At 36.7% G+C, this 17,353-nt stretch overlaps 1 protein-coding gene across 10 annotated transcripts in view; it reads right to left on the bottom strand.

The window, feature by feature from the left end:
* MYO9A (myosin IXA) overlaps positions 1-17,353 on the bottom strand; it is a 245,425-nt gene that overhangs the window by 143,098 nt on the left and 84,974 nt on the right. For all 10 annotated transcript variants that reach the window (XM_060418900.1, XM_060418902.1, XM_060418897.1 and 7 more), the window contains 3 exons: positions 9,828-9,917; positions 5,028-5,144; positions 2,556-2,690 (listed from right to left, as the gene is read on the bottom strand). In XM_060418900.1, coding sequence (XP_060274883.1) covers positions 2,556-2,690; positions 5,028-5,144; positions 9,828-9,917 — 342 coding nt within the window. The remainder of the gene's footprint in view (positions 1-2,555; positions 2,691-5,027; positions 5,145-9,827; positions 9,918-17,353) is intronic.

The raw sequence follows: 17,353 nt of genomic DNA on the forward strand, positions 1-17,353 counted from the left end.
TAGTCTACTGTCTCACTTCTCATGGTTTTTCCTCATGTTGGTTTCCTTCCTTGTATATCTTAAACAAACATCTCAGTTAAAAACCTGAATGCTCGCATGTGAAAAAGTGCAGAGATAACTTTAGTAATGAGATGATCTCTTTCTCCATCAGAGACTGAATTTGCTCTTAGCAGGTGGCTAAGAACACTGGAAATTCTACACTGTTTTAACCCAATCAGGAACTGAAATTATTTTAAACTGAACTTTAGCCCCTATGATGCCTGCCTGCTCTATTTCTGCTTTGGTGGTTGGCTTAGTCGCTGAGTCATGTCTGACTCTTGTGACCCCACAGACTGTAGCCTGACAGGCTCCTCTGTCCATGGGATTTCCCAGGCAAGAATACTGGAGTGGGCTGCCATTTCCTTCTCCAGGGGATCTTCCTGACCCAGGGATTGAGCCCGGATCTCCTGCATTACCAGCAGTCTTCTATATGGCAGGCGGATTCTTTACTGCCTGAGCCACTGGAAAAGCTCTATTTCTGCATTACCTTTACTATAAGATATAACCCTTTGAGGTCTTGAAGCCTCTGGGAGTTGCCAAGGAGCTCCTCTTTTGTTCTTTAATCTGGACAAAATCCTTTTTGGAAGCCTTCTACTGGAACAGAAATGTCTCTAGCAACAAAGCATTCCCTGAATACTGAGTTCATCTCCCTAGACTTCATGCTTGCATATCTGAGCCCTGTAAAGCTTCACTTATTTGAAGGTACTCCAATGCTTTCAATTATGTTTTGTTCAGTTCTTTTATTTTTCAGATGTTCTGCAAGGCAAGTTTGGTCAAAATTTCTTAGTCTGACATCCCCAGGAGAGGAACAGACAAAAGAACCACTCGCTAGATTATGAACTCAATAATAAGATTCCTCAACTCTAAACTGTTTATATTCAATGCCTAACAGTGCCTGAAATATAACTGACTCTCTTCAATACATCTTCCACAGTTCCAATTAAAATGTTTGCTAAACATACTCTGAACAACTATCTGATCGAGACTATTTCATCAAACTTATCTCCTTTCCTGCCCGCATCCTTATATCCTGTATTTTTGCTACACTGAATCATTTCCAGTTCATCAAAAGTGCTGTGCTATTTTATGCCTCACAGTTTTAAAGATATTGTTATCTTTGTTTAAAATATCTTTTCCCCATTGACAGTCTGGTGAGCTCAACTTTCTATTCAAAACTCTATTTCAGAATCACTCTGCAGAAAATCTCTGCAGACTTTCAACAAATTCTAATAAATTTCATCCTTTCTATCATTACTTTACCTTATATTTGATTTTAGTACCTATCATCCTGCATGGCAATTATTACATATCTCTCCCATCTTAAGTGCACATGTATTAATTTGGGGCAAGATTTAGAAGTGAACTTCAGTAATTAAAATTCTCAAAATGTTTCCTCCCAAAGCATCTTTGGTATATTTTTATTTCTGTCACTTAATGGTAAGCACTACATGTTAGGTGATATTATTAAAAAAAAATACTATCTTTTAACAGTGGTGCTTAAACAGTTGTGCTTAAAGCCAAGACAGAGCAAGCCCCAATGACAGGAAACTGTTGTGATTTTCTGTTCGTTTCTTTTCTTCATTATTTCCTTTCAGTTGAATGTGAACCCAGCTTCTATTTCTGTCTTCATACACAAACTTAACTTCCATAAACTCAACTCGTTACTGAATTCAAATCTGGCTTAGAAAAAGAATCCACATTTCTTTTGACCCTGAAGTTACCCTAAGAATTCTCATGTAAACTGATGGCTTACTCTTTCAATCAATTTGACCATCTCATAAAAAATATGTAGTTACTCAATTTGGCCTCTCTATACTGTCCTATTTCTTTGTATCCACATTCTAAGCTGATTTAAGATTCTATTAATAAGCTCCTCTATCCCATCCTTGAACTAAGAGATCAAAGGAATCAAACAAGCATACTTAATATGACACACTGTGACCAAGGCCACAAAAGCAATCAAAAATCAAAAACATCAACAAAAATCAAAACAAATCCATAGACCTTTTCATTCAAAGGTTCCATCAAATAAGCACATATTACTGATTCTACTTAAGGCCTTTTAATTAAAACAGAAAACCCTGTGTGATAAGGCCCAAAAAACTATGCTCTCATCTGTCATTTGCTTACACTAATATGAAGACAATAATATCTTTATCGAAATCAACACTTAAAATACTCATCATGACTATGACTCAAAAAATTTATGTGGTGTATATGAAGGTACAGGTGGGGGTTCAGGAGTGGAAAGGGGGCAAGTGAACACACATTCACATCCTCACATACTTGTGTGCTCAGTTGCTCAGTTGTGTTCAACTCTTTGTGAACCCATGGACTGTAACCCACCAGGCTCCTCTGTCCTTGGGATTTTCAAGGCACGAATATTAGAGTGGGTTGCCATTTCCTCCTCCAGGGGATCTTCCCAACCCAGGTATTGAACCCACGTCTCCTGCATCTCCTGCATTGGCAGGTGGATTCTTTACCAAGCCACCTGGGAAGCCTATTCAGGTACTCACTTGCTCCAGTTTAAAGATATGCTGATTAAAGTAGTGTTGTAAACGTTCATTAGCAAAATTAATACAGAACTGTTCAAAGCTATTATTTTCATAATCTTCAAACCCAAAAATATCAAGAACACCAATGGACAAAGTCTGTGAAAAACAAGAAAGAAATTATGGTTAAAAAATGATGCTTAAATTTATTTCATGAACTTATATTTCACAATATAAGTAACAAAATGTTCAAAGTTCTTCAATAGCAGTAGATGAAAACTTGAGGGGACCCAGTGGTCAACCAAAATATACTACAAATAAAAAGCATTTTGGTTCTATTTATCTACATCATTTTCTTTTTATCTTAATTATAAAAATACATCCAAAGTTTTAACACATGTAATTCATAGATTACTTCACAGAAATGTACAAAGCAGAGTTAAAGACTTGTTACTTCAATACCACAAATCTCTAAATCCCCAGAGACAAGGGAAGGGAAAAAAAAAAAAGGCTATTGGAAAGTTAGAAGGTTAGTAAAGTAAAGCTAGGTTAATCCTGGGTATGCCTGGTTCTGCCAAAGGATCATGCAAATTTTCCTAGTTTGACTTCTCTATCCCAATAAACTTCTGCTTTAAGGTAGGCTAACAGGCTAGAAATGAAACTGGATATCAAACATTAACAATTTTTTTATCAAAAGAAGTCACACAAGATTTATGACATTAAACTTAAAAAAAAAGATTTATGACATTAAACAGTTCTAAAAAGATTACAGCAAACCACTTCACCATCCTCAATTTCTGGTTCCTAAAGTCAAAAACACTCAAATCTTTTTAGTTGCTTGGTACAAAAGAGTATAATATTTATTCTTCTATTTCTTGATATTTCACTTCCAGAAACAATCTTCTAACTTCTTGCTAAGGATGATGAATATTCAGCTCTAACACCCCAAACCATTATTCTTCCCACACCCCACCTCATGCTTAAAATAGAGTTATATGACAGTTGTGATTAAATGAAACAATTTTTCTCCACTGGTGCTAAGAGATACTGGGCAGACTGATGTAATGAGCGATAAATAGCAAGAGACTTTTAAAGTCTCCATAAGAGTATTTTGTTTGATTACTTCTGCTGACTAATTCTAAGCCCTTACAAAAAGCAGTGAAAATAATGATCTTCTAAAAGAAATCAATTTGGTAAATTAGATTAAAATTGAAATCAATTTCCTACTAGTGGACTTAAGGCATGACATGGTCATATAAGAGCAATTATATTAATAAATTTAAGACAGTAGGATTAAGTAATAAAGATGACACTGCTATTTGGCCTGAAAAGGTAGACTATTTCATAAAAGTTGTTGGGAAATAAAAATGGATTTGAAAAGATTAAAGGTAAATATCTAAAATCTACCATGTTTATAAATTCCAACAGGGGAAAAAAACATAAACATAATTGTGAACACAAACATGAACGTAAAAAATTAAATTCTAAAAGTATTAGAATAAACATTTATATTTTATAAACTTGGCCTAGACGAGCCCTTCCTATATTAGAAAAATCAACAAATAAAACCTAGGGCAATAAAGTAAAATAATGACAGACTTAACTGGGGACAAAACTTTAAAATATATAGGCTTAAAAACATAATACAAACAAATCTTAAAAGCTAAGAGAAAATATTTGCACTATATATCAGAAACTTTGTCTCTGCAATATCCAAAATGACTTGTAATAAAATGACAAATGAGATAAAAATAGCAAAAATACATAAAGAAATAATAAAGAAAAGAAATAAAAAAGAGAAAACATGAGAAGATACTTGACTTTCATCTAACACTGAAACAATTCGTAATAAAATAGTCCCCCTCATCAGATTAGCAAGATGAAAATACTGATAATATTCAACTGAGTAAAGTTACAGGGAAACAGGCACTTTCATTCATCACTAACGAAGTGTAGTCTTTTTTTGAAAAGCCACTTAGTAGTAGCAACCAAACTTTTTAAATATTTATGTATCCTTAAGTCCAACAATTTGAGGATTTTATCCTAGAGAAATATGCACAAGGAGTATCTGTTACATAATCATTTATAACAATAAAAAATGTATTTGAATGGGGTAATTTATGCTACATATACATATTATATAATGTTACAATATTAAAAATAATGAGGTCCAGATATATATCAAGACATAGCTAGGTAAAAAAATACAAATTAGAAACAATGCAGGTACCATGATCCTATTTTTACATTTAAAAGCAACTCTGTAGGGGTACATCTACAGTAAGGTAAGGACATAGAGTAAAAGCTTTGACACACAGGAAGAACGGTTTCCCTGAACAGGGTCACAGAAACAGTAGTAAGGAGAGAAATAGCAGGAAATACTATAAGGTGATACTTATTGCCATATATAATTCTGTGTTTTTAAATGTCATGCATTAACCATTTCATTAAAACAGTTTTTCAGGAAAAATATATTAGAGTCCAACATATGTCTACCTTGGTATTTTGCTCCAAATCTTTACTATTCATAAGTGCATGATTAATCCGAAAAACGATCCAGTCAAACAGGGCACTATATAAAGACTTAGCCATAGAGTTCCTCACTGTCACAGCCTAGGGGGAAAAAAAAAGTTAGGAATCCAAGTGAAATTGGCAACAATCTGGGGGGAAAAAAAAAAAAAAGCTTATTATCTTGAAATAGAAATTAATTTTTATCTCAATATAAATAATTTAATTGAAGTTTTCTATATATACTCATTAATTTAATCAAACTCAGGAAATCCAGACTAAAACTGCCATGAAAGATTAAAAAAGCAAAATGTAGGTCACTCAATTCAAAATAGTTTTACTAAAAATTGGGGTATATTTCATCTAGTAGAGAAAGTAGAATAGGAAGTTTATTAACAAATGAACTTTGCCAGCTAAAGTGAGGAAGAATATTCCAGGCATAGGAATAAACCTGTTAGCAAACAGCATCAGTTATCTGTGGAATCCTAGTCAGACACTTGAAACAACGGTAATATCACCACAATTACATTCCTAGTTGTCTTCAGTCTGTCATCCAGTAACATCTAGAATTTCTTCCTTCCCAAACACTGACAATTCTTTCATTATGGAGTTACTGTGATTTTTTACTGTGATTTTTTTCCCTCACCTCCAGCTTTCCCCAGTTTATGGAAACTCTGTATATATACTCAGTTTTTGTGAAAACCTGAAACTGATCTAAAAAATGAAGAATATTACTTAAAGAAAATCCCACTTTTAGAAGGCACTACAACCTAAAAAGAGGGTTGGGGAAGCACATGTCTTAGACAACTGAATACTATCACTTAAAAAAACACATCATAATAATTTATGTATTTATTATTTAGGGACTTATTTTGAAGTTTATATATTAGAGTAGGTACACAGCATTGATTAGGAGCTAGACTATATTCCAATTTCAGTTTCTTATTCTAACAATTTGAAATTTGTCAACTTGCTGAAACTCTTAGGCTACAATCTTTTCTTACAACTGTAAAATGGAGACAATACTACAACTGACTACATATAAATGATGAATCAATTTCTGAATTTAAGTGAAAAAAAAAGCTTCAAGTTGCTAGAACACACTATTACCTACACAGAAAAAGAGAAACAGGTATCAAATTCTCTATCCAACAATTAAAACTTGAACATAATTGGAAAATGTTTAGAAATTCTGAGAGAAAAAATAATGTGGACCTAAAATTCTATTCTTGGGCAAGTGATCAACAACGTATCTTTAAAATATCAAGAAAATCAATAGCAGAATATATAGAGAGAATAATCATTCTATGCTTCTGAGGGGTGGAGGGGGGAACATGGGATTAAGAAAATCGGATTAAATTCAGCAAAAGCAAAATATTTTAAAACATAGAATAAGAAAACATGCTAGTTGCCATAATCAATATAAATGAGCTGAATTTTTTGTTAAAGGACAACTCTTCATATCAAATTAAAAGATTCAGAAAAAATTCAAATATATGAATATGCCTTTTTGCACCATAATTCCCAATGTTACACTTTTAGCCTCTTTTCTCTGAAACGCAGTCTTGTCATAGCTTGACCTCAATCAGCTCTGCTGCTGCTGCTAAGTCACTTCAGTCATGTCCGACTCTGTGCGACCCCACAGACGGCAGTCCATCAGGCTCCCCCGTCCCTGGGATTCTCCAGGCAAGAACACTGGAGTGGGTTGCCATTTCCTTCTCCAATGCATGAAAGTGAAAAGTGAAAGTGAACTTGCTCAGTCGTGTCCGACTCTTAGCCCAAATACCAATTATTTTCCCACTCAAACAGATCCTGCTTAGTGTTTCCTGTCTCACTGAATGTTACCAATATTCTTATAGTTGTATGTACCACAAAATCAGGATTCATGCCTGACGTCTCCTTCTTCCTCCCTGATTTCCACTAAGAACTCATTGCCAAATCTTGTTGACTTAATCTTCTAATTTTTTTTCTTTCTAAATATACCCATTTCTCCCTATCAGAATGTCACCTTTCTAGACACAGCAGCAAGCATCTTTCTCCTCAGGAGTAGTAACTACTACAGCCTCCAAACTCATCTTTGCACATTCACTCTTGCCCTCTGTGTTAGAATCCTAAGATGGTTCCCAAGACTCCCATCACTGGGTATACATGCTCTGTAAATCCCCTCCCTCTCTAAATCCCCTCACAGCCGGGGATTTAGACAGCAGGACTGTAAAGATGATGGATTTCATGACAAAGGTGAAGGGATTTTAAATATATAATTATGGCCCCAAATCAGCTGAAATTTTTAGTTAATCCAAGAGATACTGTCCCAGGTAGAGGTGGCTTACTAGGGAGTGAGCGCATGCATCAGAGGTTCTCATGCTGGACCTGAAGAAGCAAACTGCCATGCTGTGCACAGGACCACATGACAGGAAATGCCAAGTACACTCCAGCTGCTGAGAATGGCCCCTGACAGCAAACAAGAAACTAGGGACCTCAGTCCTACAAGGAAGTGAACCCTGCCAACAAATTGTGAACCTGAAAGAGGATGTTGAGTCTCAGATTAAAAAACAGCCATCAAGAATATCTTGACTTCAAGCCTGGTGAAACCCTGAGTAGAGGACCGAGCTAACCCAGGGCCAGATCCACGGAAACGTTCTGATAATAACTTTGGGTTGTATTAAGTCACTAAAGCTTGTTACGCAGCTACAGGAAACTAACACACTCTCCTCCAACTGATTGTTCACACTGCTGTCAGATTGTCCTTAAAAAAAAAAAAAAACTCTAAGGCAACTTTTTTGCTTAAAACACTTCTTTCCATTGCTCTTCAGATAAAATACTAAAATCCTTAAGGACTGCTCTTCATTTTACCCATAATACCTAGCACAATTCTAGGCACAAAAAGCTGTTTCAAATATTTACTAAATAAATAAATAAATACACCAAACAAACGTGCTCAGTCCCTTAGTCATGTCTGACTCTTTGCAGCCCCAAGGGATGTAGCCCACAGGCTCCTCTGCCCATGGATTTTTCCAGGCAAGAATACTAGACTGGGGTGCCATTTCCTACTTCAGTGGATCTTCCAGACCAAACAAACATAAACCAAAATAAAACAGGGGCAACAAAAATAATCTCAGAAAGCTGAATTTAAAGTTAAAAGATGCAAATAAACACAACAAATATTTAACAATCAAAAAAGTTGAGAAAGAAAATATAAAAGCATTGAACCTTTATGTAAAAGAAGAGCAAAACTCTTAAATGGTTTGACTTTTTCTGTGGTCTACAAAGGCACTCTCAAAGTTGGCAACTATAAAATATGACATAAGATACCTGAATAATGAGGAAATGTGGACTTACAGGTACAATCAGGAAAGACCCCCAAAAATGGGATAAATGGATCAGCATCTGACTAGAAAGCATTCTCTACACTTAAATTACTATTTTCCCACCTCCATGTCTTCTAGTCTCATATTCTTATCCTATCTTTATAATAGTCATCGCTATGATTTCTCATCATTTTTGTAAAATTTCACCATGAAGGAGTAGACCTTTCAATAATTTTCCTACTCCTATATACTTCCAGTATTCTTGGGCTTCCCTTGTGGCTCAGCTGGTAAAGAATCCACCTGCAATGTGGGAGACCTGGGTTCCATCCCTGGGTTGGGAAGATCCCCTGGAGAAGGGAAAGGCTACCCACTCCAGTATTCTGGCCTGGAGAATTCCATGGACTCCATGGTTCAGTCAGAAAGAGTCAGACACGACTAAGCGACTTTCACTTCACTTCACTTTCATATACTTTGGTGGTAAAACAGTAATATTGGCTCCCTGTAGCAATAAAACTTTAGTGGAAGCCTTACTATACAGATGATATTTAAAGCCATGGGACTGAGTGAGACAACTGAGACAAAAAGTATACAGAAGGAAAGACAAAGACTGTCCTACAGAACCCCATCCTTTATGAACAAGAGTCAGGAAGAAGAAAAAAAAACAAAAAGAACTGCAAAGGAGCGGCCAACAATGAAAAAGTAACCCAAGAGTATGATGTATCAGAAGATATAATGTGCTCAAGAAGGAAAAATCATCTGTGTCAAATATTGCTACCCACCCATATAAATCAAATGAAAATTTAAAATGGTGATGAGATTAAGATCATTAGAGAAAAATGTAAGCATACTGTTTAAAATCACATTCAACTTTAAAAGTTTCCAAGGCTATGGTTTTACCTGTGGTCATGTATGGATGTGAGAGTTGGACTGTGAAGAAGGCTGAGCGCCAAAGAATTGATGCTTTTGAACTGTGGTGTTGGAGAAGACTCTTGAGAGTCCCTTGGATGCAAGGAGATCCAACCAGTCCATTCTGAAGGAGATCAGCCCTGGGATTTCTTTGGAAGGACTGATGCTAAAGCTAAAGCTCCAGTACTTTGGCCACCTCATGTGAAGAGGTGACTCATAGGAAAAGACTCTGATGCTGGGAGGGATTGGGGGCAGGAGGAGAAGGGGACAACCGAGGATGAGATGGCTGGATGGCATCACGGACTCGATGGACGTGAGCCTGAGTGAACTCCGGAAGATGGTGATGGACAGGGAGGCCTGGCGTGCTGCAATTCATGGGGTTGCAAAGAGTCGGACAGGACTGAGCAACTGAACTGAACTGAAGTTGACAGAAAATTCATAATCAAGTTTCAAGAGCCCAGAAAATATTTCAATCAACACTACTGTCATTTTCATTCTATTAAGAGCAAGAATCTAAACCTAAACTTCAAAAAGCATTTAGAATTCCCTGATTTCAAAGAAAATCTATTCATACCTCTGCCAGTTTGTATGGTAAAATAAGCTTTTCTCCCACTGTCACAGTCTTCCTTGTAACTAGTGCTTCGAATAGCATCTCTTCTTTAACCTATAAAGCAGAAAAGTAAATTCAATATAAGATTTATAATAATGGTTGAATTACTTATTGAAACATCACACAGAGAAAAAAATAATGAGAAATGCAAATATGCAATAGAGAAAAAACAGAAAGAGAATATACTGGGCAATTTATTTATTGGCCAAAGTGGAATTTAAGTGTCCCACTCACCCTTCTTCACCACAAAAAAGACATAAAGGGTAAATAAGACAGTTTGGTCTTTTTAAAGTTTTCTTTCTGATCATAACAGAGAAACATGTTTCATTGTGCAGAGTATGAAAAATATATAATAGCACAAAAAGTATTTTAAGACAGTCAGTCATAACCCTACAACCTGGATACAAGGACTAAAAAATAACAATACTTTTTTTCTTAATTCTTACTTATTAACTGAATTTATCTGGCTGCACCAAGTCTAAGTTGTGGCATATGGGGTCTGAGCTCCCTGACTAGTAATCAAACCCAGGTCTCCTGCTTTGGGAGCATGGAGTCTTAGCCACTGGACCACCAGGGACATCCTAACAATACTTCTTGAATTCCAGGAACATTACAATGGATAGTTATTGATGTTTCAGATGTTTATTTTCACTTACAGATGTTAAACTTTAAAATAGTTATGCTTCCTTTATTCTTACTCTCTCTATAGAAGCCAAAATAATCATGAATTTCTCATGTATCACTTCAGTTCTGAATTTATAAAACAACAGTGAGTCGTTACCCTGCCACCAGCAAACTCACAACAGATCAATCATGTTTTAAAATAAGATTACACCATAAAGAAAATAAACCTTCTTTTGGAGCATCCATTGCTGAATCTTCAGATTCCAAACAACAGAAACATATTGAGGCAAATTAACTTCACAAGATGAATAGCCAAAGTTTAAATGTAAAAACCTCAACCTTTCAGATATATTTAAAATATTTTAAGAATCAAATTATCGATAATGCAGATTACACAAAATGACAAAACTAAGAAAAAACACATGAGAGAAAAAACCCACTAATATTCTGAGGAGTATTTCTTCATGCAAGCAATTATTATTAAAACTGAACATCGGAAAACAAATGACCTATGCAACAGATGTAAGAAATGTTTTTAAAGGAACAAACAAATGTAAACTGGCAACAACATGGGCAAAGATGACTTCCATACCCTTATATAAATTGGTATAATCACTATCGACAGTAATATGTCAGTAACAATAAAGTTCAGTATGTGTATATACCATACCCAAGATTTTTCTCCTTGAATTATATCCTAGAATAATTCTCAGACATGTTAACAAGGATATATGTACAAGGCCTATCACACTACTATCTATAAATGGAAAAGTACAAATAACCTCACTCCCCACTAAAAAAGAAAAATTATGTTTTATTCATGTAAGAGAATTTTATACAACAGCTCAAAGAAGAATCTAGAATATATAAGCCAACACTGAAAAAACTTAAAAACAAAATATGAACTCAAAAAGCCAAGTTTTAGAATGATACATATAGTATAACACATATAAAGTGTGAAAACATTCAGAACAAAACTATATATTCTTCATGGACACATCTATCCATTTTGAAAATATAAAAATAAGAATGGGAATGATAAAAACTAAATTCAACTAGTGGAGGTGATGGAATTTCAGCTATTTCAAGTCCTAAAAGATGATGCTGTTAAAGTGCAGCACTCAATATGCCAGCAAATTTGGAAAACTTAGCAGTAGCCACAGGACTGGAAAAGGTCAGTTTTCATTCCAATCCCAAAGAAAGGCAAGGCCAAAGAATGTTCAAACTATCATATAGTTGTGCTCATTTCACATGCTAGCAAAGTAATGCTCAAAATCCTTCAAGCTAGGTTTGAACAGTATGTGAACCAAGAAATTCCAGCTGTACAAGCTGGATTTAGAAAACACAGAGGAACCAGACAGCAAATTGCCAACACCCACTGGATCATAGAAAAAGCAAGAAATTACAGAAAAAACATCTGCTTCATTGACTACACTAAAGCCTTTGACTACGTTGATCACAACAAACTGGAAAATTAAGACCTTAAAGAGATGGAAATACCAGACCACCTGACCTGCCTCTTGAGAAACCTGTAGGCAGGTCAGGAAGAAACAGTTAGAACTGGACATAGAACAATGCACTGGCTCAAAATTAGGAAAGGAGAATGTCAAGGCTGTATATGGTCACCCTGCTTATTTAACTTACATGGACAGCACATCATGCAAAATGCCAAGCTGGATGAAGCACAAACTAGAATCAAGATTGCCAGTAGAAATATCGATAACCTCAGATATGCAGATGACAGTACCCTAAGGGCAGAAAGAGAAGAGGAACTAAAGAGTCTCTTGATGAAAGTAAAACAGGAGAGTGAAAAGGCTGGCTTAAAACTTAACATTCAAAAAACTAAGATCATGACATCTGGTCAGACCACGTCATGGTAAATAGATAGGGAAAAAATTGGAAGAGTGGCAGATTTTATTTTCTTGGGCTTCGAAGTGACTGCAGTCATGAAATTACAAGATGCTTGCTCCTTGGGAGAAAAGTTTTGATGAACTTAGATAGCATATTAAAAACCAGGGACATCACTTTGCCGACAAAGGTCCATATAGCCAAAGCTATGGTTTTTCCATTAGTCATGTACGGACATGAGAGTTGGACTATAGAGAAGGCCGAGCACCAAAGATTAATGTTTTCAAACCATGGTGCTATAGAAGATGCTTGGGAATACCTTGAACAGCAAGGAGATCAAATCAGTCAATCCTAAAGGAAATCAACCCTGAATATTCAGAAGAATTGATGCTTTTGAACTGTGGTGTTGGAGAAAACTCTTGAGAGTCCCTTGGACTGCAAGGAGATCCAACCAGTCCATCCTAAAGGAGATCAGTCCTGGGTGTTCACTGGAAGGACTGATGCTGAAGCTGAAACTCCAATACTTTGGCCACCCGATGCGAAGACCCTGATGCTGGGAAAGATTGAGGGCAGGAGAAGGGGACGACAGAGGATGAGATGGTTGGATGGCATTGCTGACACAGTGGACATAGGTTTGGGTGGACTCCGGGAGTTGGTGATGGACAGGGAGGTCTGGCATGCTGCAGTTCATGAGGTTGCAAATAGTTGGGCATGACTGAGCAACTGAACTGAACTAAACTGAACTGATTCATTGGAAGGACTGATGCTGAAGCTGAAACTCCAGTACTTTAGCCACCTGATGAGAAGAGCTGACTGACTGGAAAAGACCCTGATGCTGGGAAACATTGAGGGCAGGAGGAGAAGGGAGATACAGAGGACGAGATGGTTGGATAGCATCACCAACTCAATGCACATGAGTTTAAGCAAACTCCGGGAGATAGAGAAGGATAGGGAGGCCTGGCATGCTGCAGTCCATGGCTTCGCAGAGTCAGACACGACTGAGCAACTGAACAACAGCAACAAATTCAAGGTGGAAGGTACAAACTTCCAGATATAATATAAAGGTCACATGTCATGGGATGGAATGCACAACATGGTAACAACAGTTAATAAAAATTGTATTCCATATTTGAAAGTTGCTAAAAGAGGTCTTAGAAATCCTAATCACAAGAAAATAAACTTTTTGTAACTATGTATCCTGAAAGATGTTGTATGTCAATTATAACTCAATGAAAAACAAGAAATTGTAGGGAAATCATTAAAAAAAAAAAGAAAATCTGAACACTGACTATATAGCTGAGACTAAAAACCAACTTACTTATTTTCAGGTGTTTTAATAACGTTAAAAAATTTGGGGGGGAGTATAGATGATTTGTAGTGCTGTGTCAGTTTCGAGTGTGTGGAAAGGTGAATCCATTGTAAATATATGTGCATGCCTACTCAGTTATATCTGACACTTTGCAACTCCATGGACTTCAGCCCATCTAGTTCCTCTGTCCATGGAATTTTTCAGGCAAGAACACTGGAGTGAGTTGCCATTTCTGACTCCAAGGGATTTTCCCAACCAGGTGATCAAAACTGCGTCTTCTGCACTGGCAGACAGATTCTTTACCACTGTTCCACATGGGAAGCCATATTTATATATATATATATAGCCACCTTTTTTTTAGAGTCTTTTCCCATACAGGCCATCACAGAGTACTGAGTAGGGTTCCCTGTGCTATACAGTAATTTCCTAATTATTGTGAATATTTTTATAAACATAGCCCTTATCTTTTAGATAACTGGGATTTTATTTCAGAACTTGTTTTAAAAGAATTGGGAAGGAACAGAGGTAAAGATACAGATGAAAAGAGATGGGCCACATTAATAAGTGATGAAGCTTAACAATGGGTACTTGGGGATCTCTCCCCTTTTGACCGCATTTAAAATTCCAATTAATAAAAACTTGGGAAAAAACTAAATTCATAGTAGTATTTATACTTCTGCTGGGCAAAGTACACAGCGGACTTCAATTACATGTAATATTTTATTACTTGGATAATATTTTGAGTCTACAGGTATTTATTATACCTTTTTCATATATATTATATTCTAAAATTTTTCATAATTTAACAGAAAAAATATGTTAAAATATAAATCAATACATAATAAGTATATAAGAAATGAAAGACAAATTATGTATCAAAAGAAAACATGAATAGAAAGAACATTAAGAAACATGAATAGAAAGCTAACACCATAGAGAAAAATAATTTAAACACTAACAAAGTATTCACAATGAATACAAAAGTAGTGAGCTTTAAACATTTAATCAACAACTATTTCCCAGAAAAATACAAATCATCAAAATCAACTCAAACCAGATTTAAAAATCCTGAAAAATCAGTCAACACAAAACTAATTGGAGGAATATTAAATACCATTGGTCATAGGGTTGATATTATTCATATCTTTAACAAACATATTATTCTTTGCTGATGATTCTTCTATTAAATGCAGAAAAAAGATTTTAAAGAATGGAAAACTACCCAATTCATTTTAAGGAGCTGATTTAATGCTGGCACTAAAACTTAACAATGATCACACACAAGTCTACACACATAGCATAATCACATAAAATACACTAATCTTATTTGGATTTAATAAGCAACCTAAGAAAATATTACTGAATTCATATTTTAATCAGCTACCTTTATAGTTTCCCAAATAGTCTTTAAATTTTATTGGACTTCCCTGGTGGCAGTGGTTAAGAATCCGCCTGTCAACGCAAGGGACACGGGTTCGATCTCTAGTCTGGGAAGACCCCACATGCCGCGAAGCAGCTAAGCCCATGTGCTACAACTACTGAGCCTGTGCTCTAGAGCCTGAGAGCCTCAACTACTGAAGCCTGCTAGAGCCCGAGCTGCACAAGAGAAGCCATCGCAATGAGAAACCAGTGCACCACAATGAAGAGAGAAGCCCCCTCTCGCCACAACTAGAGAAAGCCCAAATGCAGCAATGAAGACCCAGTGCAGCCTCCGCAAAAAAATTAGTAAATAAAATAAATAAATAAACTTCATGGGGGAAGTCCTTGGCAGTCCAGTGGTCTGGACCCAGCGGTTTTACTGCCAACGGCCAAGGTTCAATCCCTACTTGGGAAGCTAAAATCCCACGAGCCTTAGGGCCAAAAAAACATTTTTAATAAAAAATAATGATAAATAAAAATATGGTCTAACTATAGGCAGGACACTCTGATAGGTGTTGTCAGATCTTCTCTAGCTCCTTGACTTTGAAGATATCTTCTTTCTACTTATTATTAAAACTTCAAATGCAAAACTTCGAATGCAAAAGAATGCTAAAACTACCGCACAATTGCACTCATCTCACATGCTAGTAAAGTAATGCTCAAAATTCTCCAAGCCAGGCTTCAGCAATACGTGAACCGTGAACTCCCTGATGTTCAAGCTGGTTTTAGAAAAGGCAGAGGAACCAGAGATCAAATTGCCAACATCTGTTGGATCATGGAAAAAGCAAGAGAGTTAAATAAAAACATCTATTTCTGCTTTATTGACTATGCCAAAGCCTTTGACTGTGTGGATCACAATGAACTATGGAAAATTCTGAAAGAGATGGGAATACAGACCACCTGACCTGCCTCTTGAGAAATCTGTATGCAGGTCAGGAAGCAACAGTTAGAACTGGACATGGAAAAACAGACTGGTTCCAAATAGGAAAAGGAGTACGTCAAGGCTGTATATTGTCACCCTGCTTATTTAACTTCTATGCAGAGTACATCATGAGAAACGCTGGACTGGAAGAAACACAAGCTGGAATCAAGATTGCCAGGAGAAATATCAATCACCTCAGATATGCAGATGACACCACCCTTATGGCAGAAAGTGAAGAGGAACTAAAAAGCCTCTTGATGAAAGTGAAAGAGGAGAGCGAAAAAGTTGGCTTAAAGCTCAACATTCAGAAAACAAAGATCATGGCATCTGGTCCCATCACTTCTTGGGAAATAGGTGGGGAAACAGTGGAAACAGTGTCAGACTTTATTTTTGGGGGCTCCAAAATCACTGCAGATGGTGACTGCAGCCATGAAATTAAAAGACGCTTACTCCTTGGAAGAAAAGTTATGACCAACCTAGATAGTATATTCAAAAGCAGAGACATTACTTTGCCGACTAAGGTCCATCTAGTCAAGGCTATGGTTTTTCCTGTGGTCATGTATGGATGTGAGAGTTGGACTGTGAAGGCTGAGCGCCGAAGAATTGATGCTTTTGAACTGTGGTGTTGGAGAAGACTCTTGAGAGTCCCTTGGACTGCAAGGAGATCCAACCAGTCCATTCTGAAGGAGATCAACCCTGGGATTTCTTTGGAAGGAATGATGCTAAAGCTGAAACTCCAGCACTTTGGCCAGCTCATGCGAAGAGCTGACTCAGTGGAAAAGACTTTGATGCTGGGAGGGATTGGGGGCAGGAGGAGAAGGGGACGACCGAGGATGAGATGGCTGGATGGCATCACGGACTCGATGGACCTAAGTCTGAGTGAACTCTGGGAGATGGTGATGGACAGGGAGGCCTGGCGTGCTGTAATTCATGGGGTCGCAAAGAGTCAGACACGACTGAGCGACTGAACTCAGAACTCATTATTAAACTTCACTCCTCAAACCACTCCAAACTAGAAAGAGGAACCACTCCAAACAAGAAGGAATTTGAGAAGCTTGAATTCAAAAGGTGGGATTTGCTATCAAATCACACTTAGTTGTTAGTCTGACTTTAACACTGGTAAGCCCAATTTTCAGAATTGGATTCCCGGCCCCCTACTCCTTTTTTTTACAAACACCTGAGTGAGTGCCCCTTTAAATTTCCTAAATTGCTCTTATTAGTCTCTCACCAAAAAAGAAATATTTCACTTGGACTAGAAGCCTTGGTACTTGCTGAATGCCTAAACTTCTAAGAAAGATCACTAGCCACAATGCTTTGTATTACCACAATACAGAATGAATGACTAAAACATCACCTGGAAGTCCTGTC

This window comes from Ovis aries, chromosome 7, assembly GCF_016772045.2.
Source record: "Ovis aries strain OAR_USU_Benz2616 breed Rambouillet chromosome 7, ARS-UI_Ramb_v3.0, whole genome shotgun sequence".
In the NCBI taxonomy this organism is placed as follows: Eukaryota; Metazoa; Chordata; class Mammalia; order Artiodactyla; family Bovidae; genus Ovis; species Ovis aries.